General features: G+C 37.0%; 1 protein-coding gene across 1 annotated transcript; it reads right to left on the bottom strand.

Annotated features, from left to right (window-relative positions):
• Positions 1-18,390: 18,390 nt before the first annotated feature.
• Positions 18,391-18,957, bottom strand: LOC105763823 (uncharacterized). Its single transcript, XM_012582201.1, has one exon. It carries the CDS (start codon positions 18,955-18,957, stop codon positions 18,391-18,393), a length of 567 nt encoding a protein of 188 aa, XP_012437655.1.
• Positions 18,958-27,637: the final 8,680 nt, after the last annotated feature.

Consider the following 27,637-nt stretch of genomic DNA (forward strand, 5'->3'; position numbering starts at 1 on the left):
GGTCATTAACCATAATATCATATATATATAATCCACACTTAATGGCTAGAATTCATCAAACAAAACACCTATACATACCCTTATAACCATAACCCAAAATATTCAAAATATACCGATATAACCGATCGATAGTGTGATGAAATCTCTGAGAACTTCCAACCTGAATGAGCTTCTGATATCTAGAAACACAAAGAAATTACCACGAAGTAAGCATGTAATGCTTAGTAAGTTAGTAATTCATAAATAAAGCTTACCATTTCAACTTATAAGCATAAAAAAACTTGAAACAATCCAACATGACTTGGCATTAGCCTAAGCAAAAACAATCTCTCAAATTAGATAATCATATAGCTTAACAAGTCATCTCAAAACATCATAGCATAAGTACACACTACTTATAAGAATTCATATTTTCAAGCATATGGCTAAGCATATTTCAACATCATAAACTCATACCTTTTCATACTTTCATAACAACTTAATTGAAGCATTTGCCAATCCTTTCTTTTCATACCCATTGAACTACTAGAATAATATCGGATATGTGGGAATCTCGCACACTATGTGCCAACATGTGGTCGAAACCACTACTATCTCATATCTCGTATTAATGCTCTCTTTCGAGCCTTAAATGGGTCTGCTCACACAAGTTATCAGTCAAGACGTAGCTACATGGTGCTGCTCACACAAGCTATCAAGTAGTCGCAACACATACCAAAAACTTAGCCACCGGTAGGACGTACGAGACCAGTACTCAAAACATGGTAATCCCTAATGACATGTCATTTGTATCCTATATATTCCTAAGGTTCAAACGGGGTCTGAAAGTCGCCAAAACTTCGTTGGATATTTACGTAGAGTTGTAATACCAAGAATAATACATAAAAGCATTTAAATAAAACATAATTTAATGCTAATTAAATATACGAACTTACCTCAAACACGTACGGAGAAAAATGATCAATTAATCCAGTACTTTTTCTTTTCCCCAATCTAAGTCCGTACATTGATTTTCTTGATCTAAATAATCAAATTTAACTAATTCAAACTTCATTCTATTCAATTTAATCCAGAAATCATGTTTTGGCAAAATTACACTTTTGCCCCTTAAATTTTAAATTCAATAAAATTTAGTCCCTAGCTCATAAAAACGCAAATTCATGCAATTTAATCCATACCCATGTTAGCCGAATATTAACTTAGTCCATAGGAATCCCTACATTTCTTTTATTTCACAATTTAACCATGAATATTTCTATTTTTCAATTTAACCCCTAATTAACAAATTCATCAAAATTTCCTTTATTAAAATTGTTCAGCTATCATCAAGCATTCATTTTCATCCCTCAAACAACAAAAACAACTAACATACATTCATGGTAAAACCCTAGACTCTTAATAGTTTTGTAGATTAGTCCCTAGGCTAGCTAGATTAAGCTACGACTTCAAAAATATAGAAATCATTAAAAACATGATGAAAAATCATACCATGCAAGCGTTGGAAGGTTGACCAAATGTTGAGGCTTCTCTAATGGATTCTTATTCTTCAATTTTCAGCAAGAAGATGAATGAAGAAGAAAATTGGCTTTGTTTTACTTAATTTAGATTTTATTTACTAAATTACCTATATAACCTTTATTATTAACCTATAATTCACTTAATAAAGTGTCCATATATGTCCACTAGTAATTTATATGGTCTAATTGCAACATAAAACCTTATGTGCTCATTTTTTTATTACTTAATTTTTACACTTTATTAGCTTGTGCATTCAAGCTTTTTCCGTCCACCTATGTTGCGATATAAAAAGGATTCCTTTCCACCATTAGCAAGTCAAACTTGCCTTTCTAAGTGAAACACATCCCCCTTATTGCTCCTATTTTCCCTCACCTTTCCCATTCCTCACCCTCTGACTACCGTCATCGTCACTGCTAGTGACCAATTTCTTCCTTTTTAATTTATCTTTCTTTTTTCGATTACCCTAGTGAGTAAAACACATATATTCTTTTATTTTATTCGATTATGTTAGATTATCCAACCATCAGTTTTGCTCTATTTTCGTTTCTTCGATCATCTTGTAACGAAACAAGTGTAAGTGAAGTTTTGGGATTGAAAATCCTAAATACTACAATTATTGTGACATGGTTGAATGATATTCGGCCTAGAAATTTTGTATTTAATTTTATTCTTACGGAAATCTTACATACTAACATGATACCGTGTCAACATGAAGGACTGAACAATAATTTTTTTAGAAACCAATAGTGTGACATCGCAAGAGTGACAAATCTAAACATTCAAATTTAGGGTAAGTGTTGGTGATATTTTCACATTATATATTGTATTAAAAGTTATGCTGTAACACCCCAAACTCGGCCTAGACGTTATGGCCGAATCTGGCGTGTCACATTGAAGTGTCGGTTGAAAATTTGTCTTGTTGGAAAAAAACGTTTCTAAGCTTAAAACCTCTTTAGTATTATTTAACAATCATCTACTTAAAACGTTTGCCTTATTATCTTCTGTTATAATAGTTGTTTTTAAAATGCGGAAGCATTTGAAAACTCCAATCATTTAAATTTCGTGACTTTGAACACAATTATTATTTTGAAAACTCGTCTTCCCTAAACTATCAATTTAAAGTAAATAAGCAAAAACCCAATTAAAAACTTAAACAAACTTAAAAGGACCTTATTACATGAACAAACCCAACACAAACTTTAAATTTAAAAAAAAACTAGTAATAAACAGCTGCAGTAGTGTGGCCACTTCCGAGTCCCTCACAGCTCTAAATAGCCTATGGCCGAAGATTTCCTATAAGTAAATAATAGAAAGGGTGAGTTTACGAAAACTCAATGTGTAATCCCCTATCACTCATTCAATAAACAACATGTAGTAACAGACTGGGCCTAAGCCCTATTCAAGGACAATGACAAAGTGGTCCTTAGCCCAATATAAGAATAAGTGGGCCTTAGCCCAATCATGTAATCAGTGTGGGCCTTAGTCTATCTGAATGACATGGGGCTTAGTCCAATACAGAATCACTGTGGGCCTTAGCCCAATACAATAACAGTGCAGTGCAATAATGTAACCCATCCTAGTCCAGCCAACACACCACTCCGTACTACCAACACACCATGTGGGGATAAAATCGACCCACCCAACCAACACACCAATATCGCAAAAAGTCGCCAAGATAGCATCGCAGCAGAGTCGATGTCGATGATCGCAAAAAGTCGCCAAGATAAAGATATATGTGGCAAAGCCACCAGTAGGTCCACAGTTGTCTTAGGCGACCCGTGTGACCTTAACAGTACAGTACACTTCCTCCAAATATAACAACCCAACCCCATGCAACATTTCGTGCCATAATATGATACATGTATGCAAAATGTCATGCTCAATCATAGTCATACATATCATAGAGCAAATCAGTCATGCATAACATAAGGCCATAACAGTCATTTTATCTCCTAGGGGTATAACAATCATTTTACCCTATGGGGGTATTTTGATCATTTTATCTTATGGGGGTATTTCGATCATGTTACCCTATGGGGGTATTTCAATCATTTTACCCTATGAGGGTATTTCAGTTATTTTACCCTATTTGGGTATTTCAGTCATTTTACCCTATGAGGGTACTTTAGTCATTTTACCTTATAGGGGTATTTCAGTCATTTTACCCTATAGGTGTATTTCAGTCATTTTCATCTATTAGGGGTAAAATAGTTTTTTACCCTTCAGGGTCTTTTGGTTATTTTACCTATTTTGGGGTTTCGGTGTAGATATCGACCTCTCAAAAGGTCCGTAGTTGCCTCGAGCGACTCAGGTAACCTAAATGGTCATAACAGTGTAAATGGGCCCAAGGCCCATTACTCGTCCCAAGTGGGCCCACACTCTCGTGCGGCCCGTTTAGCCCATATTCTGCCACGGCTATGAGATCTACATAGTCCAGTCCAATATTGGTCACAATTCGTGGATTTCATCCATGTGGGGCCTACAAGCTCATTCAGCCCACGCAGCCCATTTCGGCCCAACGTGGCCCATTTTGGCCTAAGCCCATGAGAATGCTCATGGCGGCCTCTATAGTCAAGCACCATGTTTCATGGGCTCGGATTGCCCCATGAGCATTTGTATGCTCATGTGGCCTCGAATGCCATGATTTCTGGCTTTTCAGTTTTTGTCGATTTTCAGTTAAGGGGGTGTGGTTACACACACCCGATATCGTTTATAGAGTGTTGTTACACACCTAATGCGGTTTGATGCCGAAAAACTCCCAATTGATAACCCCCAAATCCCTTAATTTTCTACTATTATCACAACCTCCCCAAATCCCAATATTCTCTCTTCAAATCTCTCTATGACCTGTTCAAACTCCATTTAGTAGTATCTCAATCCAACTCCACTACCTACACAGCTCAAGCAGCAAAGTAAATACTCCATTGCACAACGCAAAACTTGATCCTTAGACCTCACAGTTACACAACACGCCACCTTGCCACTAGACCACAAGCTATTTTTGTATCATATTTTAACCACAATAATTTAAGAACCTACTATCTAGATCCAAGGATTTTATTCACTTAAAATAAAAATTTTGCATAAGCCAAGGCTTGAACCCCTGACTTCTCAAACAGTTCCAAACACTCCTAAATCACTTAACCACTAAAGCAGACATTCCTTTATGTCAGTTCCTTGCACAACTAAGTATTTATGTGCCGTTCCTAACTGTTCCCTTACTCAAAACCTATTTCTTCTAGGCCCAAAATTTAGGGTGTTACATATGTTATTCGATTAGATCTTGACTAAGATGGGTTAATCATGTGATTAGGTTTGCGATCAGGACTTGAATCCAACCGAGACATCTACACTACAGCATACGATTTAGATTTGTTAAAGGTGTAGGATATAACTCTCATTTTAGGTGAAATATAATGTTATTTACTATAATAAAATGTTATTTAATTAATTAATTTGTGAGTACATTAAATACTCCAGTGGAGTTGAAAAACTCAATCAAAGAGGAATCCAAGTAAGTGTCCTAAACTATTAAGTGTTGTGAAAATCCATGATTTGTGTTATGTGATGTATGCAATGTTGATCTTAACTATATGTTATGTGAATAATGGCAAGATTGGTATGTGATGATCTAAACATGTAATATATGTATGTGTATGTTCAGATCCATGTTTTAATATAAATATGTATATTAAAGCAAGCTAAAGTGAAAACAATGTGATATGTAAAAAAGTAAGCATGATACATGCATATGCGTAAAATCGAGAAATATGAGTTACGAGCATGAATATGTAAAAAATGTGAAAAGTGAAACATGTGTGTTAAAATGGGCATATCATGTGCATGGCGTGGGATTGTGAAAGGAGGAAGCTAAGTGGCATTTTGAGAATGATTATGTGGCCATTATCGAAAATTATGGGTGGCTTGTCCACGATGTGTTATGTGATCATTTATCAGTATCTATGTGGTTACTTGTCCACAAATGGTGTGTTATCGGATGGACGAGTTCTGGGGAACTCGGTGTGGGTCTGTGGCGGAGATTGGTAGGAAATCCTCTAAAATGTTCATTGTTACATAAACATGACTTGTTATGTTCGTTAAATCTGATGATATGTTAATTTTGTGAAAGTTATATTTCTGATGATTTGGAAGTGTTATGCTACGCGTTGAAATATATGTTTGTGACGATATTAACTAGGCCTTTTAAAGCTCACCCATGTTATGTGTATATCTCAGGTAATACTCGTAATTGAGGGTCACATTTGGATCTTCAGAGGGGCTCTTAAATTAATGATCTCTTGGTCATGAGTTTATTTTTAATAATGTGGGACTTTTATTGTAATACCCCAGACCTAGCCTAGACATTGTGGTCAAATCTAGCGTGTCACATTAAAGTGCCTTTCGAAAATTTAACTTGTTGGAAGAACATTCGTTTCTAAGTTTTCAAAACCTCTTAGTTATTATTTAACAATAATCTAGCTAAAATGTTTGCGTTGTAGTCTACTTTTGTTTTAATAAGCTGATCTAAAATCGCGAAAGCTTTTAAAATCCTTTTTGTTAAAAACTCGTGTATTTGAAAATAGTAATTATTTTAAAAGATTAACTAGTAGTTTAAAGTGAGTAAGCAAAAGCCCAATTAAAAATTTAAACAACTTAAAGGCCTTAGTACATAAACAAAACCCAACATATAAAATAAATTTAAATGAAAGCAAGTGTAGTACAGTTGCAGTTGTGTGGCCACCTCCGAGTCCCTCGGATCTCCAAACCACCTAAGGCTGAGGATTACCTGTATAGTTAAAAGGAAAATGTGAGTTTATGAAAACTTTGTGTGTAATCCCCTATCAATCAAACAATATATAACATGTAGTAACAGTCTGGGCTTGAGCCTTATTCAGTATCAGTACAGTGTGGGCCTTAGCCCAATACAGTAACAGTGTAATAATGCATACCATCCCAATCCAGCCAAGACACCACTCTGTACCACCAACACACCATGTAGGGATAAAATTGATCCACCCAGCCAACACACCAATATCGCAGCAAAGCTGGCAAAAACAGTATACTTCCTCCATAACAGTATCCCAACCCCATGCAACATGTCATGTCATAAATCATACGTGTATGCAAAATGTCATATTTGATCATAGTCATACATACAAAAGGCTGTAATAGTCATTCCGACTCTTAGGTGTATATCAGTCATTTTACCCTACAGGGGTATTTCGATCATTTTACCCTTTAGGGGTATTTAAGTCATTTTACCCTTTAGGGGTATTTTAGTTATTTTACGCTTCAAGGGTATTTTGGTTATTTTACCTTTCGAGGGTATTTCAGTCATCCGCCCACGAATCACAAGTTGGGCTTACCACTCGAGCGATCGCACGCTCGTGTGGTCTCAAACGTCGTGTTTACAGCTTTTCAGCTTTTCGCCAAACTACGGTTGAAGTGGGGTGATGACACTCCTATTTACGAGAAGAGCGCAAATCTCCACATACACCCACCTAGAAGCAAACATGACCCGAAGTTAGTCCATTAATTGCTAGGGTAAAATGCCCTCTCATTACACTTAATCCAAAACATCCTCCATACCTTGATTGAACGTTGAGCACAAAGGTTGCCACTATCACAAATCACTTACAAACCACCACTCCTCGAAGGAAACCCTAAGACCGCAACGAGTAACACCATACGAGGAAGAAATCAATCACAGAGTAACGAAGAAGAGTATTCGATTTTGAGAAAAAGAAAAGAAGAGAACAAGTTTACTCAAGTGAGGAGTATAACCACTTACCGATAGTCAGAAACCTGTAGCACAATAATAGCAAGAACCAGCGGAGAAAGATCAACGTAGATAACGATATGACGAATGGGTTATATTCGGCTAGGAGGTAAAAAGGAGAAAAACCTGACAGAGATAAACTGATGAAACAAAGAGGTTATTTGGGCAAAGAAGAAGAAGAGAAGAAAAGAGAGATTCGGCCAGCAGAAAAGAGAAGAGGGAAAGAGAGAGAAGAGAGGAATCGACAACAACAGGAGAGGGAAAAAGAGAAGAAAAGAAAAGTGAACAAACCCGAGAGGTACTTCCAAAATTTGACAAAATTCGACACCAAAAGCTAATAGGTGTAAAACGAAACTGACCCAAAAACTGAATATCTTTAGTAACTAAAGACCAAATTCGACAGATGCTCCCCAAAAAGTTCTTCCAAATGTCGAAAATAACAATATTTTTCCCCTAGCCAAATTCTCAAGGGTTGAATTACCCCAAACGACACACACTCACCCCTAATCAAATTCCTTAATTTTCTCCTAAAATCACTCCCCTCATCCCTCCTTGAATCACTCCACCAAATTCTCCTCAAGTCCCCTCAACTACTCCATTCAAATTCCATCCAAACTCCCCTTAGTTTTCTTTCAGTCTAACTCCACCACCTACCCAGCTCAAGTAGCAAAATAAACAGTCCGTTGCACAACTCAGGATTTGAACCTCAGACCTCTCACAGTTACACAACACGCCACCTTGCCACCAGACCACAAGCTCCTTTTGTATCATAAAACAAACACTAATATTAATAAGGCCTAAATACCAATGTCCAGATTCATTTAAGAGCAAAACTTAAAATTCTATAAAAGCCAAGATGATAGAGGGTTGCACACGGACCAAGATCGAGTTGCCAAGTCACGAAAAACTCTTATGAAAACGCTAGACGCTTGGATCTGAAACGAAACAGAAAATTAAACTTAGAATCAACAAATCTGAAACGAAACACCCAAAACAATAAAGAATTAGCCAAGAATTAAAACACTTATTATTAGGGATTCTTGGGAGCCAATAAAATGAAATTGAACTTCAAGAAAAGCCTCCAATCAGCCGAATCTGACAACTAAACACAAAACAGAAAAATTAGACTCAACAGATCACGAAACCCCAAATTGAAGTAGAACTAGGTTTTATGCGGTGAGAAAAAGAATAATTATGAATCAAGGATGATTCTTAATGCCCAAGACTGGTGCCGAACAGATTCTTGAAGATTGAAAGGGCTGGAAACGCAACGAGAGAGATTAAAACAATTTAATTAATGAATCGGCACAAGCAGAAAAATTAAAGAGGAATAAACAGCAAGAAAATAAAGAAAAGTCCTAAGAAGCCTTGAAATCGATAAGATTTCACAACTCCCTTCAAACGGCTCTAATCTTCACTCCAATGTAAAAACACGGCAAGAAGAAGGCTGAAGATGGTTCCCACAATCAAAACTATTGTTAAAACTACTTCCAATGAAAACTCAAGAGAAAATTCTTGGAGAAACTCAAAGAGAATTTTCACTCAACAAAAATCTGATTTCAATGTGTAATTCAATGTGTAATGTGTATAAGGGTGGCTGGCCAAGCCATACATATAGGCTTTCTAACTATTTTCCTAGTCCTAATAGGAAAACTAAAAACAAAACCTATTTTTTTTTACTTTCAAGGGGAAATTCAGCCAAGGAATTTAAATGGGCCTCTTGGACTGAATTTTTACATAGAAATTTATTCATAAAGTCTAAAAATTAAAAATAAGTATTTAAAGAATTAAAACTTTACAAATTGGGCAACTTTGACAATTTGGCCTGATTTTTAACTAAGTCTAATTTAAATTTCTTGATTGGGCTTGGAACATCTTATTGGGTCGTTTCTTCAAGCATTTGGGCTTGTAATCCGTTCTCTCTTGAAATTGGTTCGTTGATGCTCGTAACTGAGATCCAATGCGCCTTAGCTGCAAGATTCGATTTCTTGGACCAAGATTTCCAAGATTTGAAATCTTGATTTTCTTGATTCTTGAAATCGCTCAAAACAGCAAAATTGGACCAAGATTCGATTTCTTGATTTTCTTGAAAACAAGAATGTGAATCTTGATTTTCTTTTTGCTTCGTATACACATCTAAGGCCTTGCTAATGAAGTCTTGAATGGTTATATTTAGTTTCGTACGCATTTGCCTAGCCTTTGAACTCATTATTGAGTCTTGTGGTAATTTGAACCCATCACGTTCTTGAGCTTGAATTGGGCCTTTGTGACTCGTATCATTCCCCCCTTTCTCAAAAAGATTCGTCTTCGAATTTGAAAAATCAAATGGAGATAAGTCAGCCACATTGAAAGTAGAACTTACATTGTACTCATCGGGTAGGTCAATTTTGTATGCATTATCATTGATCCACTCGAGTACTTGGAAAGGCCCATCGCCTCTTGGATCCAACTTGGTCTTTCAGCAAATTGAATGAGATCAAGACACAATGAATTCAGCAGCAAGACAAAGTAAAATTTGGCTGAATTTAGACATATTAAATCCAAAAACAAGACACATTAATTAGATGTAATGAAACAGGCTTATTTATGCTATATAATAACTAAAACATATTAAAAGCATGCATGAAACACATTAAACACAAATAATTAAATATGTCTAGATTTAAACAAATTAATTACCAACACTTATTTAAGTTGAACTAAAATTAATTCTAACACTTATTTGAGCTGAACTAAATTTAATAAACTAACTCATTTAATTTATTCCAGCAAATTAAAAATGCATGAAATTAAATAAAAGCGAATTCAGCTCAACGAGCTACAATCAGCTCGAATTGAACTCCATGGAGCTGGAACAAGCTAGTTCAGCTTGCGAAAGTTTTCGAATGGCACTTGATGAACTGAACCAAGGACGTTTTTGGGGCAGGGTCGTATCATCCCCCCTTATTCGAAGCGACTTGTCCTCCAGTCGATGCGTTGGTTCACTCGAACATAGTTCCTCTTACTCGACTTTCCTCGATCGAACGAGACTAATGGCAATTGAGTCCACTGAAAAGAATAACCATGAGTTAGTAAATTGCAACGCAAACAAACTTGTAGTCCAATCATAAGCATAACAAAACAAGTATAACGCATGCAAATGGACAGATTCAGATTACCATGCAAACAAACTAATTTTCTCGCCAATGCCTCGTCAAATATTCGAAACAAAGATGGACATGTTTTAAGGCATTCAATCATCTCAAATTGTTTCCACAAACCAATAGTAAATCGCGAGTAATAAATCAAATGGTAAATTTAATCGTCACAAGTAGGTATTTGAAAAGGTTCACACGGTTCACAGAGTTGCACAATCATACCATGCATTAATCGACAGGCTATAGATTCACTCACACATGCATCATAAAAATTATCAAAAACAATAATCTTTTTATCAACCATCAAAACAGATAGATCATCAATAAATAAAATAGGACAGTCAAGCATGTTTCGATCTAAGTGTTTTACAAAAATTAAATCATGAACACGATCTTTGTCACTATTCGAGGAGTACAAAGATGTTTCAAAAGTTTCAAGCATCTTACCTTTATAAGCAGAAGAATAAGGGTCGATTTTACCTTTTCCATTTAATACAATCCTTCGCTCATCGGGGGCATAGTGTAGTCGAAGCTCCGTTGTTGAGTTAACCTTTGTCAAATGGAACCCAAACTTTGTGTATAACCACAGAAACTGTTTAAGGCGCGAATATAAATTGAAAAAAAAATTGGCAAATTTCGTTACCTTATTCAAAACAATAGAAAGTATTTGCACACAATAGATGATGCTTCATTTTCCAACAAAATATACCAAAACAGATTCTGGGTTTAAAAACTTGATTTTGATTAGTCATGCCGAAGTGTAACAAAGATTTCATTAAACCAATCAAGTTAAACCATGAGAATTTTCGCATACATACCAACATACTTTCAAAACTTTTTTTATTCTCCAAAACAGATTTGCACAAATTCGCGGATTTTACACAAGGCAAATCAAGAGAATAACAATTCATGCTTCTTTTCGTAATGACTTTATCAACCACAATCGAAGAATAACAATTAATCGGATCAAAATGAGGGGATCTTTTAAGAACTAAGTCACCAAAAGTTTTATCAATAATTTTCAAATCTGCACGGGACTCGGTTGCTAAAACTCCCTTACCTCGCTTACCTTCGGGCTCATGTAGTGTGATTTCATCTTCAACCTTGCCTATTTTGATTGTATGAAAGCGTCTTTCATCGGAAAGGTATTGAAGTTGAAAGTTATCTTTCGGTCTTTTGGGAACCTGAAAAGTAGGAACACAACAAAAATTCATATCTTGGTTAGTGGAAACATTCCTCACTACCCGTTCCTCGTCTTTTTCTTTTGTTTCTTTTCTAACTCATTTTCTCTTCTTTCTTCAATTTATTTTTCAATTTTCTTATCTGTTTCACATTCCTTTTCACTCTCAATCTCTTTTTGTTCTTTTTCATTCTCTTTTTCTTTTTCGATTTCTTTTTCTATCTACCTTTTGTTACAAGATAGAGATGTTACAAATGAATTAGAACGAAAAGACTCTCGTTGGGTATGTACGGAATGACTTACATACGAAAAATGATCACCTTTTCAAAATTGATTCTCAATGGATGAGTTCCTTGGGGCATACGAAGGATTACTTGTGGTTTCTTATTCGTCACCTTGGAAAACTTCACACTCGAAACTCGCTTTGCATCGTCTTGAATTTCTCGTTGAATAGGAATCATGATATGAATCCCTTCTTGAATATTTGGTGGATGTTCATCTTCTTGGCACTCTCATTTTTGCCCTTTCACTTGAATTAAGTTGTCCTCGTTGGGCTCTTTTCTCCACTCGGTCCAATCTCATCTCATTGATAGTAGCACTCAATGTTCGAAGTATGGAATTTGTTTGTTTGAGTGCAACAGCCCGTTCGTCTAACTGTTGTTGGATCTCTTTAAATTAATCATGGATTTTATTATGGTCATCATCAACTTGACCAATTCTATGCATCTTATTTTTTTCTTTTGGAATACCTGCAAAACAAACACTCAACACTAGAAAAAAAAACAAAATTAACAAACCTCACCGTTAATCACTCAAAAAGGAAAATCAAATTCTCAAAGAGGTAGAATTCAGTCTTGTGAGTTCTTTAGTAGAGTCTATATCAATCAATTAGAAAGTGTATGAACCGTAACTACCAAAAAATTGTAATTGCACTAGGAGTCCAAAAAAGTGACGAGACACCAATTGATTTGTGTCGCACCGAGGAAGAATTGTGCACACTTTTAAATCCTACTAACACAAGAAACAAGAAGGTGTTAGATAGTGTAAAGGAAAAATAAAGACAAAACAAATGAAAACCTACAGTTAAGAATCAATAAAAATTGCTGAAACCCAAAAACCCGAAAAACTGTGAAGTAACTTGACAACTTTGTTTGAGGTGTTCCCGATCTCCAAAAATTACGAAATTTAAACTGGAATGTCCTTAAATATTTTATATTTGATTTGAAAAGTTTCAGCACTAAAATCAACCCGCTGAGTATTTTTTTTAATTTTTACTTGATTTCGTCTTTTTCAAAATTTTTAACTTTTTTCTACTGATTTTTTTCCGGGAAATATTTTTTTAATATTCTATCACAGTGCCAAAAATATTCATGTAAAATTTTAGACTAATTGGAAAACGTTTACCCACTCAAATGAATTATTTTCCAAAAATTTTTCCGGGTAAAAACTGTTGTTTAATGTTTTTAAAAGGAGATCAGTTTAGAAATCACCCAAGAACACCCAAAACGCCCAAAATCCGATACCAAATGATAGGGGGTTACGCGCGGACCAAGATCAAGTTGTCAAGTCACGGGAAAATCCTACGAAAGCTTTAGACGCTGAGATCTGAAACAAAACAGAAAAAATTAAATCTTAGAATTCTAGATCTGAAACAAAACCCCCAAAACAATAAAGAATCAGCCAAGAACCGAAACACTTATTAATAGGGGATTCTTGGAAGCCAATAACATGAAATTGAATTCAAGAGAGACTCCAAACAGCCAAATCTGAAAAGAATAACACCAAAATAACAAATTAAATTCAAAGTCCAGCAAAACGAATAGAATCAGAGCTAGGATGATAGGACGGCAAGATCAATTAAAAAGGATGACTAAGGAACTTTTCTTGCTGCCGTGAAGGGTGCCGATTAGATTCTTGAAGAGTATAATGGCTGGAAACACAACAAAGAGATCAAAACAATTTAATCAACGAATCGGCACAAGTAGAAAAATTAAAGAGGAATAAATAGCAAGAAAATAAAGAAAAGTCCTAAGAAGCCTTGAAATCGATAAAGATTTCACAACTCCCTTCAAAAGGCTCTAATCTTCCCTCCAATGTAAAAATACGGCAAGACGAAGGCTGAAGATGGCTCCCACAATCAAAAAATTTGTTAAAACTACTTCCAAAGAAAACTCAAGAGAAAATTCTTGGAGAAACTCAAAGAGAATTTTCACTCAACAAAAATCTGATTTCAATGTGTAATGTGTATAAAGGTGGCTGGCCAAGCCATACATATCGGCCTTCTAACTATTTTCCTAGTCCTAATAGGAAAACTAAAAAAAAAACCTAATTTTTTTACTTTCAAAAGGAAATTCAGCCAAGGACTTTAAATGGGCCTCTTGGACTGAATTTTTACATAGAAATTTATTCATAAAGTCTAAAAATTAAAACTAAGTATTTAAAGAATTAAAAGTTAACAAATTGGGACACTTTGATAATTTGGCCTGATTTTCAACTAAGTCTAATTTAAATTTCTTGATTGGGCTTAGAACATCTTATTGGGCCGTTTCTTCAAGCATTTGGGCTTGTAATCTGTTCTCTCCTGAAATTCGTTCGTTGATGCTCGTAACCGAGATCCAATGTGCCTTAGCTGCAAGATTCAGTTTCTTGGACCAAGATTTCCAAGATTTGAAATCTTGATTTTCTTGATTCTTGAAATCGCTCAAAACAGCAAAATTGGACCAAGATTTGGTTTCTTGATTTTCTTGAAAACAAGAAAGTGAATCTTGATTTTCATTTTCCTTCGTATACGCATCTAAGGCCTTGCTAATAAAGTCTTGAATGGTTCCATTTAGTTTCGTACGCATTTGCCTGGCCTTTGACCTCGTTTTGGGTCTTGTGGTAATTTGAACCCATCACATTCTTGAGCTTGAATTTGGCGTTTGTGACTCGTATCACAAGACTTGAACCCAGGCTCCTCAAACACTCCCATACACACCCAATTCACTTAGCCAATAAAAGCAAACAACCAATTTGTGTCAAAACATGCAAAAATTAAAGACTTAGATTTTTAGGGGCGTTACAACTCAACCCATTAATGAAATTTCGGCCTCAAAACTTACCAGATTAGAAAAGATGAAGGTATTATTGCCGCATCGCCTCCTCGAGTTCCCACGTGGCTTCTTCTGAATCTGATTACACCAAAGCACTTTGACTAGAGGAATAAAATTCTTCCTCAGTACTTTAACCTCACAATCTAGTATCTACACTGGCTTCTCCTCGAAGGACAGATCTAGCCTAACCTTAATCTCCTCGACTAGTACAATGTGTGTGGGATCAGAGTGATAACACCTCAGTATGGAGACATGGAACACATCATGAATCTGATCTAATTCTGAAGGCATCTCAAGTTGATATGCAACCGGTCCCACACGCTTTAGTATACGGTAAGGCCTAATGAACCTAGGGCTAAGTTTACCTTTCCGCCCAAACCTCAATATCTTTTTCCATGGGGAGACCTTGAGAAATACGAAGTCCCCCATAGAATACTCAATCTTCCGGCGTTTAAGATCCGCGTACAACTTCTGTCTGTGAGATGCTTCCTTCAACTGGTCTCGAATCAGTTTTACCTTTTCTTTGGTATCAGAAACTAACTTAGGCCCTAGAACTCGCCACTCACCTAGCTTAGTCCAACAGGTAGGAGTACGACACCTTCGACCATATAACGCCTCATATGGTGCCATTTGAATACTGGACTGATAGCTATTATTATATGCGAACTCTGCTAATGGCAAATAGTCTTCCCAATTGCCTCAGAAATCCAATACCAAATCCTTCTTGGTAGGCGTTAAGGGCAGCCCACTCACAAAATTCACGGTTACTCTCTCCTACTTCCAATGTGGAATTTTAACTCACTGTAGTAACCCTGAAGGTAATTGATGTTTAGCCTTCACTTGCTGACAAGTTAGACACTTACCCACAAAATCAGTAACTTCACGCTTAAGACCAGGGCACCAAAATAACTCACGAAGGTCATGGTACATTTTATTCCCACCGGGATGCATAGCATAAGGACTACTATGCGCCTCTTATAGTATAGACTGCCTCAAACCATTATCCATCTGTACACAGACTCTCCCACGGAAGCACAATACTCCTTCACTATTCAACCCAAAATCTGAAGTTTCTCCATTCTCAACCTATCGGAAATGAGGAACCAGTGACTCATCCAACAACTGTTTACCCTTAATCTGTTCAGTCCACGTCGGTCTAACTTGCAGCTTAGCTAGCAAGCTACCATCATCAAACAAGCTGAGACGAGCAAACATCGCTCTCAAATCAGATACAACCCTATGGCTTAGTGCGTCAGCTACCACGTTAGCCTTACCAGGGTGATACTCAATTGAGCAAACATAATCCTTAAACAGCTTTATCCATCTTCGCTGCCTAAGATTCAGCTCCTTCTGAGTGATGAGGTACTTAAGGCTCTTGTGATCTGTGTAGATAGTACACTTCTCACCATATAAATAGTGCCTCCAAACTTTCAGTGCGAATACCACTGCGGCTAACTCCAAGTCTTGAGTAGGGTAATTCACCTCGTGAGGCTTAAGCTGGCAAGACGCATAAGCAACTACCTTACCCTCCTGCATCAGCACTCAACATAAACCAACGTATGATTCATCACTGTAGACAGTGAATTCCTTCCTAGACTCTGGCTGTATTAAGATAGGGGCCTCAGTCAAAATTTTCTTTAGTTTCTCAAAACTATCTTACTACTTATCAGTCCAGTTAAACGATACCCCTTTACACAGCAACTTAGTCGGAGGTGAAGCAATTAAGGAAAACCCCTCAACAAAATGTCTGTAATACCCTGCCAGACCCACAAAACTTCGAACCTTAGATACGGTCTTAGGTGGTTTCCATTCCAGTACAACTTCAAATTTTCAAGGATCAACCCTAGTCCCCTCGGCAGACACCACGTGACCCAGAAATGCCACTTCTCCCGGCTAGAACTCACACTTGGTGAACTTAGCGTACAGTTATTTCTCTCTTAAAATCTGTAGAACAATTCGAAAATGTGGATCATGTTCATCCTCGATTCTCGAATACACCAAGATATTGTCTAAAAATACCACCACAAACCGATCCCGATAGGGCTAGAATACTCGGTTCATCAGGTCCATGAAGGCAACTGGTGCGTTCGTCAGCCCAAATGGCATAACTAAGAACTCGTAATGTCCATAACGAGTCCTAAATGCAGTCTTATACACATCAGCCTCCTTAACCCTCAGCTGATGGTACCTAGAACGAAGATCTATCTTAGAGAAACCCAAAGCTCCTTGCAGCTGATCAAATAAATCATCTATCCTCGGTAAAGGATACTTATTCTTGATCGTCAGTTTATTCAATTACCGATAGTCAATGCACAAGCACATGGTCCCACCCTTCTTCTTTACGAACAATACTGGTGCTCCCCACGGAGACACGCTAGGTCGAATGAAACCTCGATCCAACAGTTCTTGGATTTGAGCTTTTAATTGCACCAGCTCTTTCGATGTCATCCTATAAGGGGCGATGAAAACTGGAGCAGTTCCTGGCAAGAGCTGAATACCAAATTCAACTTCGCGGCTCGGAGGCAACCCAGGGAGCTCATCAGGAAAAACATCAGTAAAATTCTTAACAGTTCTGATATATCCAACAGAAGGACCCTCAGAATCAGATACACCAACATAGGCTAGAAACGCCTCACAACCGTTGTGAACCAGTTTTTCGACCCTTAATGCAGAGATCATATTAGACAAAAAGTCCCTTCGCTCCCCAATCATAGCCACCTCCTCATCCTCAATAGTCTTTAACACTATACGCTTAGCAGCACAATCCAAATTTGAAAGATGTTTAACCAACCAATCCATCCCCAAGATTAGGTCGAATTCACCTAACGGTAGCTCCATCAAATCTGCAAGAAATATAACTCCTTGAACCTCTAAGGGCACATCTCTGAACAATTTGTCTACCCTTACTGATTGTCCTAGTGAACTTAACACAATTATCTTATTAACAGTACTCTCACACATGATACCCAAGGTGTCAGACATAGTACATGCAATGTAAGAATGTGTAGACCCTATATCAATTAAAGCAGTGTAAGGTACATTATAAATTAGGAACGTACCAGTTATAACATCTGGAGCGTCACCATCCTCACGGCGACGAGCAGCATAGACCAGTGTTGGTTGCCTCACCTAGAAATTACCAACACCACTATCTGGTGCTCCACGACCTCGTCCCACATCGTTTCCACCTCTAACCTACCCATGGCCTCTTGGTGGCTGCTGACCACCTCTCGCTAGCTGAACAAAACCCTGACCTGTAGCTTGCATTTGAATAGGCCTCTAAGGACAATTCTTAACTTGATGCTCCATAGACCCACATCTGAAACATGCCACAATCTTTTCCCAACACTCACCAAGATGATGTCTCCCACAATCAGCACAAGGCTGTGGTCTTGCAATAGAAACCCAAACTCGAACTAGCCCATCATACCTGGCCTTCTTTTTAGGCCTTTCAGAAGAACTTCAGGACTCTAAATCCCTCATATATCTGACCCTATCCTTCTCACGGTTCTAGCGCTCAAAGCGCTTCACATCCTCAGTAATTTTTGCCTTTTCAATTAGGGCAGCGAAATCTCTCTCCCTCTATAGAGCTGTTAGGACTCGTAACTCATCCTAGAGGTCGTCCTCAAATTGCACACAGTGTTCATATTCAGTTGCCACTATCCCACAAGTATAGCATCTCAGTCACAAAAACTCTGCCTCATATTCCGCCACAGTTTTATTCCCCTGAACCAAACTTAAAAATTCCTTTCTTCGGGCGTCCACATAACTTGTGCCCACATACTTTCCTTGGAATATTGCCTTAAAGAAATCCCATGTTAACCGGTCGGCCTGAGTACCTTCTGTCATGGTAAGCCACCACTGATAGGCTTCATCTCGTAGTAAAGACACTACACCTTTTAGTTTTTGCTCAGTAGTTGGGTCGAGGTCATCTATTATTCTCTCCGTGGCTTCCAACCAGTATTCAGCCATATTAAGGTCTAGTTCAGAAACACCCCTAAAAATTTGTGCCCCATTCAACCAGAGTCGTTCTGAAATTGACCCACGGCCCAGAGCACCAGTACTGGTCTCTACGACCCTTTTCAGGATACGGAGCATAGCTTGGGGTAGTGCATCATCCCCAGTCGCTCGATCGAATGATCCAGTCTCAGTCACAAGTGAAGCTGGTGCTTCCCGAAGACCCAGCCCTAGCACTTCCTTAGCCTTAACCACGGCCTCGCGTCCCCTTCCGCGAGTACCTCTAGTACTCATATCGAATAACATATAATCTGTTTATGAAGTTTTATGTATTAGTTACTAATTCTAGTAATTATTAATAGATGTCTTATGAAAAGTAATAATCAGAGTTTGTTTTTGTCATTTAAGAGTCTCCCTACAGTTTCTAGTTTTCCTACAGTATCAGTTTTCTCTACTTTAAGAGTTTTAGTACAGTCCTACTATCTATAGTAATCTCTCAACGTATTTTACTTTAAGTAGTCTAAAGTATAAAGAAACTTACAGATTCGGCGCTGGAGATTCGGTGTGCGACACTTGTAAACCTTCGAAAATACTTCAAAAATAGTTTTCCAAAAAAAACTCCAAGTATTCTCAAAACCCATTCGATAGCCGAGTTTTGCAACCTAGCACTAACACCACTAAATGTAACACCCCAGACCCGGCCTAGATGTTATGGTTGAATCTGGCGTGTCACATTGAAGTGCCTTTCAAAAATTTAACTTGTTGAAAGAACATTCATTTCTAACTTTTAAAAACCTCTTAGTTATTATTTAACAATCATCTAGCTAAAACATTTGCCTGGTGGTCTACTTTTGTTTTAATAAGTTGATCTAAAATCGCGAAAGCTTTTAAAATCCTTTTTGTTAAAAAATCGTGTCTTTGAAAATAGTAATTATTTTAAAAGATTCATCTTCTTCTAAACTAGTAGTTTAAAGTGAGTAAGCAAAAGCCCAATTAAAAATTTAAACGACTTAAAGGCCTTATTAAATAAACAAGACCCAACATATAAAATAAATTTAAATGAAAGCAAGTGTTGTACAACTGCAGTCGTGTGGCCACCTCCGAGTCCCTCGCAGCACCAAACCGCCTAAGGTTGAGGATTACCTGTATAGTTAAAAGGAAAATGTGATTTTACGAAAACTTAGTGTGTAATCCCCCATCAGTCAAACAGTATACAACATGTAGTAACAGTCTGGGCCTGAGCCCTATTCAGTATCAGTACAGTGTGGGCCTTAGCCCAATATAGTAACAGTGTAATAATGCATACCATCCCAATCTAGCCAACACACCACTCCGTACCACCAATACACCATTTGGTGATAAAATTGACCCACCCAACCAACACACCAATATCACAGCAACACTGCCAAAAATAGTATACTTCCTCCATAACAGTATCCCAACCCCATGCAATATGTCATGTCATAAATCATACGTGTATGCAAAATGTCATATTTGATCATAGTCATACATATCATAGAGCAAATCAGTCATACATACATAAGGTTGTAACAGTCATTCCGACTCCTAGGGGTATATCAGTCATTTTCCTTACGAGGGTATTTTGGTCATTTTACCCTTCGAGGGTATTTTGGTTATTTTACCCTTTAGGGTATTTCGGTCATTTTACCCTTCGGGGGTATTTCAATCATCCACCCACAAATCATAAGTTGGGCTTACAACTCGAGCGATCGCACGCTCGTATGGTCTCAAACGCTGTCTTTATGGCTTTTCAACTTTTTGCCGAACTACGGTTGCAGTGGGGTGATTACAAACCTATTTACGAGAAGAGTGCAAATCTCCACGTACGCCCACTAAAAGAAAACATGACCCAAAGTTAGTCCATTAATTGCTAGGGTAAAACACCCTCTTATTACACTTAATCCAAAACACCCTCCTTACCTTGATCGAACATTGAACACAAAGGTTGCCACTATCACAAATCACTTACAAAACACCACTATTACGAGTAACACCATACGAGGAAGAAATCAACCATAGGCAATAAAAGAGTAAAGAAAAAGAGTATTCGATATTGAGAAAAAAAAGAAGAGAACAGGTTTACTCAATTAAGGAGTATAACCACTTACTGATAGTCAGAAACCTGTAGCACAAGAATTGCAAGAAGCAGCGGAGAAAGATCAACATAAAGAATGATACAATTAATGGGTGATATTTGGCTAGGAGGTAAAAAGGAGAAAAACTTGACAGAGATAAACCGATGAAAATAAAGAGGTTATTCGACCAACGAAGAAGAGAAGAGAAGAGAGATTCGGCCAGCAGAGAAGAAAAGAGGGAAAGAGAGAGAAGAGAGGATTCAGTAAAAAGAGGAGAGGGAAAAAGAGAAAAAAAAGAAAAGTGAACAAACTCGATAGGTACTTCCTAAAATTTGGAAAAATTCGGCACCAAAAGCTAATAGGTGAAACACAAAACTGACCCAAAAACCAAATATCTTTAGTATCTAAAGACCAAATTCGGCAGATGCTCCCTAAAAAGTTCTTTCAAATGCTGAAAATAACAATATTTTTCCCCCTGGCCATATTCTCAAAGGTTGAATTACCCCAAACGACAAACACTCCCCCTAATCAAATTCCTTAATTTTCTCCTAAAATCAGTCCCCTCATCCCTCCTTGAATCACTCCAGTAAATTCTCTTCAACTCGCCCCAACCACCCCATTCAAATTCCATCCAAACTCCCCTTAGTTATGTTTCAGTCCAACTCCACCACCTACGCAACTCAAGCAGCAAAATAAACAGTCCATTGCACAACCCAGGACTTGAACCTCAGACCATACAGTTACACAACACGCCACTTGCCACCAAACCACAAGCTCTTTTTGTGCCATAAAACCATCACTAATATTAATAAGGCCTAAATACCAATGTCTAAATTCATTTAAGAGCAAAACTTAAAATTCTGTAAAAGCCAAGACTTGAACCCAGGCTCCCCAAACACTCCCAAACACACCCAAATCACTTAGCCAATAAAGCAAACAAACAATTTGTGTCAAAACATACAAAAATTAAAGACTTAGATTTTTGGGGCATTACATTTATGAACTATATGTGTTCACTTTGGATTTTTATTATGGACTTTAATTTGGGCTTGTCTTAATAACTCTTTGGACTTTATTTTTAATTAATGAATTGTGGCATGGGATTTCTATTTTGACATTTTGGGATAATATTGCATGAATTATTTTTTATATTATTTTTAAACGAACAATTAACGTCTTAGTGATTATTAGCTGCTACAAATTTGTGATTTTAAAACTAACTTACAATACAAATATTTTTAATTAAAAAGGAACAAATAAATTTTTATTGAAAGGAACACGATGTTTTAAAAATGACACATTTTCAAGACAAGTGAGTCTTTCTTATAAAAATATTTTGGCCATCTCCATGGCCCATGTAATTGCTCAAATTGGGCTGTAGCGTCTGAACCTGATTTGGGTGGTTACAGATAAAGATGGAAAAGTAGGGAAACCGACAAGCTGGTAAGATTCATAGCCTATCTGTGTGCATAAAAAAGGCGAAAAGTTACGTACCTTCAGAACCATATAAGGGGTTTTGCATGCTTATGAAAGTCTAAGCTTCAGAACTGGTAGATTTTTTGTTGCAATACTGAGCTACAAGAAGAATAGAAGCTCTGATGTTCGAGAAAGCTAAGCTATGGAGAAAATGAAGCTTCAAGAGAGTTCTTAAACTGAAACCACGATTGTTCTAATTGTTGTTATATAAGTATGCCATGAAAAGCACATTCACATAAGTATTCATAGTTTACATGAAAATATGCATGAGGTTAATATGTGTATGCTTTGCATGACAACTGTGGGGAAAACCTTTATGGGATAGATAAAGTTATGAAGGGAAATGTGTAGTGACCTTGTTAGTTACCACCAAAGGCGAAGTTCCAAGCCTTGCGGAGAGAACAGTAGAGTGTTTGAGCATCAAGGTTTGGTGGTGTATAAGAAGTAATAGGAGGAGGATTCAAGAAATAAAAAACATGGAAAGTAATTTATCGTGTTGATGGTATCGAATACTCTTTTAGGGTGACACCATGACGACGGTTTATGGCGTAAAACCATAATTGAAAGATGCTATGACATTCTAGTATGAGGTTCGTAGCGTAAGACCATGCATGAAAGAATTCATGGCATCATAGTACAAGGGATAAGGTAAATGATATAAGACTATAGACGAAAAATGCTATGATAGCCAGGTATAATGAGTAAGACCATGGATGAAAGACTCCATGGCATCGTATGATAGCACGCCAAGATGGTGGATTATTGTAAGACCATGGATGAAAGACTGCATGACATCATATGATAGTACGCTAAGGTGGCAGATCATTGTAAGACCATTGATGAAAGACTCCATGGCATCCACAGAGACAGTCCATAGGGACAATTGATTTATCATAATTCGATATAGCAGAATAAACTAGTTTTCGCATTTGAGGAGCTTGAATGCAAGCATTTTTATTATGTTTTAATTAAGTTTTTAGAATTTCACTTACTTTCAATAAAAAGTGTAGTTTGATTCTTTTATTGACCTTAGGGGCCGAATGAGGCTTAAAGGTGAGCTAATATACTTTGTGAGTGTGCAGGAGACCATTAGAGGGCGTACCATCTCAATATTGGTCACTTTGTTACAACATGGGGAGTTTGATGTTACAACCAATGAATGTCATGACACACCCTTTCCTGCATCTCTGCTTTGTGCTTTAGCTGCTACCCTCTCTTGTTTTCTCTAGATTTTCCACACAAATTTGTTGGAGAAGAAGAACCACTCCTTAATTCTCATGTAAATCCTCCGTTTTTAGAATTCTCCTTTATTTCATCTTTCATAGGGTAGGTCCCCTCTCTCAGCACACACTTTTCTCCCTCTTTTTCAAGTGGATTTATCTGGTACATGTCTAGCTGGCTGAGAGTGACAAGGACTGAGTGCTGCATCAGAATCTTCCTGGAATTGTCATGGCATTTATGCTGGCAATTTGTCCAACCTTTTTCCATGACGATAATTTACTCCTTCATATCTCTTCTTCCTTCCAACACCTGCTACAAACACAAAAGTCCTCTCCTTCCACAAACAAAAGTAACATATAGTAATATTGAAAGCACAGTCCAGGCTTCATGATGCAATGTTATAAAAATATCCTAAAAATGCAAATATAACCACTTAAGTACAGATAGGTAATCAATTCTAGACCTTTAATATAACTTTTTTCAAGAGTTATCACACCCCCAAACTTGAGTTATTGCTTGTCCTCAAGCAAAATATGTATGAATGCATGTATACATGAGTGCAAGAATTTTCGTAACACATAATTTCCTCTTGTATTGCCAGACCATATGAAGCATATTTATTTTACCTCTATTCTTAGCTATCTTCAGTCTCTGAGAATCGATTCATGTTTCATAGGCTTATTTAGCAAAGTAAGTGCAGAAAATATTGCATTAAAAAGAAAACTCCCTAATTGTTCAAACAATTTCAACTATAGCAAGTACCTCCTCCTAATGTACTTAGTTTTTTTTTATCTAAGCTCAATTTCTTTTTTTTTTTAGCCAAGATAGCTTTTCATAACTCAGCTACAAATATTTTTACTAGGGAATTCATTTTGTCATATAGTTTCATTACTTGGAAATTTCAATAGAGCGTACACTAAATTGCCAGGTATTCCATCATGTCACAATTTGAATGAAATGTACTCATGAATTTAAGGCTTTTAACTTAGAAGATGGATGGAGCAGACAACTACCTCCTTAGCTACTCAGCCTAACACTACATTGGAGTGTCCCTAAACTGTTTCTTTTATTGAATTACTCTTACTTAAACTTAGTTTTCTAACCAATAACATAATGGAGCAAACAGAATGTTATTGACCTACATGGCAATTTCAAGCATTGGAGTAACTTTCTGCATTTATTTCTATATTTTTTATTAAAAATTACCAATATCCTGAAATTAGCCTCAAGAATTTCTAAGATTATTAAATGAAACCTGCTATAGACAACTGTAATTGGAATTAAGGCATTTTATTTTTAATGGTCAATTCTCAAGCAACCATTCTAAGCTAAACTCACCTAATTCACCGTCACAAATTTTGAGATATGCTGAAGAAATAAATTCCTCATCGAACATCATCAACAAAAATATACTCATCCCAGTCTAACAGTTTTATGGATTTTATGTGCCATGGCAGAATAAATGATAAAATGACAAACACCTTCAAACCTAAGGGATGCATTGTCCTCAATATATGAACAGACAAAAATAAAATAAATGCAAAGACATATATAGAAAGAAAATGTAAAGACAACAGTTATGAATGCATGATGAAAGGAAATTGAAAACGAAAGTTGGGAAAGAAAGTGTTGTTACTTCAGTTTGGGCGAGTGTTTTATGGACAGCATGCTTGTAACGCTGCTTTCGTTTGAAGGAATTGATTGGCACCTTGTCCTCCTCATCATCTAATTTGGTGAGATCATCAATCAGCTTATTAATCTCACTATCTTGCTTTAACATTGGCACAGTCGATAGAGGTGGAGAAGGTGTAGTAATAGGTTCCTTCCGAGTAGAAATTGAGTTTGTTTCTTCTCCTTCCTGGTCAGACTCAATGTTGACAGATTTAGTTTTCTCTTTCTCACCCTCGAGTTTTGTTTGGTCCTTCTCCTTAGTGGTAGTGTAGATGGTCGTAGGTTCAGTTGTAGTAGCTTCAGCTTCAGCCTCTTCCTCTTCCTCTGCCTTAGATAGCAGTTCCATAGGAATGTTAGGGAATGCAGGCCTAGGCCTAGTAAAATTCTTCTAAAATGACTTCTTGATAACAACGTCCCTCTTCCTTACATAGCCCCAAAAGAGAGACATCTCCTCTTATGCTCTACCTAAGTTTGTGGTAATTTGTAGTTGCTACATTACAAACATATTGAATTGCTTTTGCAACTTCTCAAGGGAATTGAGCACATATTTCTCAAAGGCATTTTTAGACTGGACAGTGTTGCAGGGGCACAAGTAGAAGTAGAGGATGTAGATGTAGAACTAGGGGGTGGATAACAAGGCATTTCCTCCCCTAAAAATCTCATAGAAATTTTCTTTGTGATAGCCCCTTTGCTGGGAATAGTATCCCCATTGGCTTAGAGAGGAACATTAACACACTGGCACATTACCGTGATAAGAGACGGAAAGTTGAGACTTCCGACATTCTTCTGGGCGCAGTGGTGGATTTTTTTGAATAAAATTTTTCCTACATTTATTTTCCTCTTCGTCATAATAGATTGAAGCAATAACATATTTTCCTTAGAAATGGTGGAGTTATGAGTCGAAGGGCTGAGGTAGGTTTTAATGAAATGGTACCATACTTGACAGTTGGGTTTTAATGAGGTTCTTTCCACGGTGTAGTAGTGTTGGTGTGACACCATTCATTTGGTTCATCCAATATAAAGGTCTTGGAAAACTTAAGTTAGACCAGCGGTGGTAATTGTAGCGAAAAAATAGGTGTGTTCATCTTGTTCGTCAGGTAAAGCATACTGGGCATTAATGGAGTATGCATCAAAAAGCACCGAAGCTCCCCTTACATAGATGAAAGCATTTTTGGGAGACGTCAAATGTCCATAAAACTCACTGAAAACCTTTGTTAAAACATCATCAGGATGGACACAAAAAAACCTCCCATCCTTGCTTTTCAATGATGGATGTTATAGACTCATCATACAACCATCTTTGAAAATGAATCAATTTTCAGGACAGAACGATCTCTTGGAGATATTATGTGTATATCTTCCTTCTATTGTTTGGTTGAAAAAGGTTCTTGGGGGCGCATTAGCCTGTGAAGCAGGAACACGACAAGCCATTCAAAATAAGTTAGAGTAACTGTAAAAAGAAAGAGGTAAGAACTTTCCAGTTATGGAAGAAACAAAGCAAATGTTGAAGAAGTAGAAAACTGAATGTAACTATGAAAGAAGAGGAAATGATTCGGGTAAAAGAAAGAGAACAAACCAGGCCGTGACATGGGTGATAAGAAGGCTAAAATTATGGCCTGACACTGTAAAATAAAGTTTAGGTAGGAACATAAAATTTTATTGGGGGTAAATAAAGTAATACTATCAAATGTTCCAAATGGGTGAACCACAAAGGTACCAAGCCCAATCCTTAGTATACCTGCAAAAGAGAAAAAGAAATAAAAAATTTAAATAATTATCCAAATCAGAAAAAGAAACAATTAAAACAAAACTGAATAAAACAAAGAAACTCATGTAGATGTGAGAATTGAAACATTTCGAAGAGGAATGGAATGTTTATCTTGAGTTATAGAGACACCCTAATAATGCTTCAAGCATTGGCCATTGAATTTGAAATTGAGGCTAGTCTTGCCATCTTTAACTTCTACAGCTTCATGAGGACTTCAATTTGCTAAGAAACAATTTTAGCCTTGAATTGAACAACAACACCTGTTTTCCAGGTTCAAATTACCGTGGCAAAATCTTCTTATCATGCCATCTCTTTGTCCTTTCTTTATATAGTTTGGCATTCTCATAAGCCTGAGCTCTGAACTCCTCCATCTCATTCAGTTCCAATAGCTGGTTATTGACAGCATTAATCCAATCCATGTTCAATTTCTTAATTACACAAAATACCTTGTATTCAAGTTCAACAGGCAAATGGCAAGGTTTTCCATATATCAGCTTGAAAGGTGAGATTCCTAATGGGTCTTGAATGCAGTACGATAAGTCCATAAAGCTTCAAGCAATCTTAATCACCAATCTTTACGAGTTGGATTCACCACTTTCTCTATAATTTGGTTAATTTCTCTATTAGAGACTTCAGCTTGTCTATGTCTGAGGGTCGTATGCTGTGGCAATTTTATGCTTTAGCCCATATTTCATCAAGGCAATAGCAACTAATTTGCGATCAAAATGGGAGCCTTTACCAC

This window comes from Gossypium raimondii, chromosome 7, assembly GCF_025698545.1.
Source record: "Gossypium raimondii isolate GPD5lz chromosome 7, ASM2569854v1, whole genome shotgun sequence".
NCBI lineage: Eukaryota > Viridiplantae > Streptophyta > Magnoliopsida > Malvales > Malvaceae > Gossypium > Gossypium raimondii.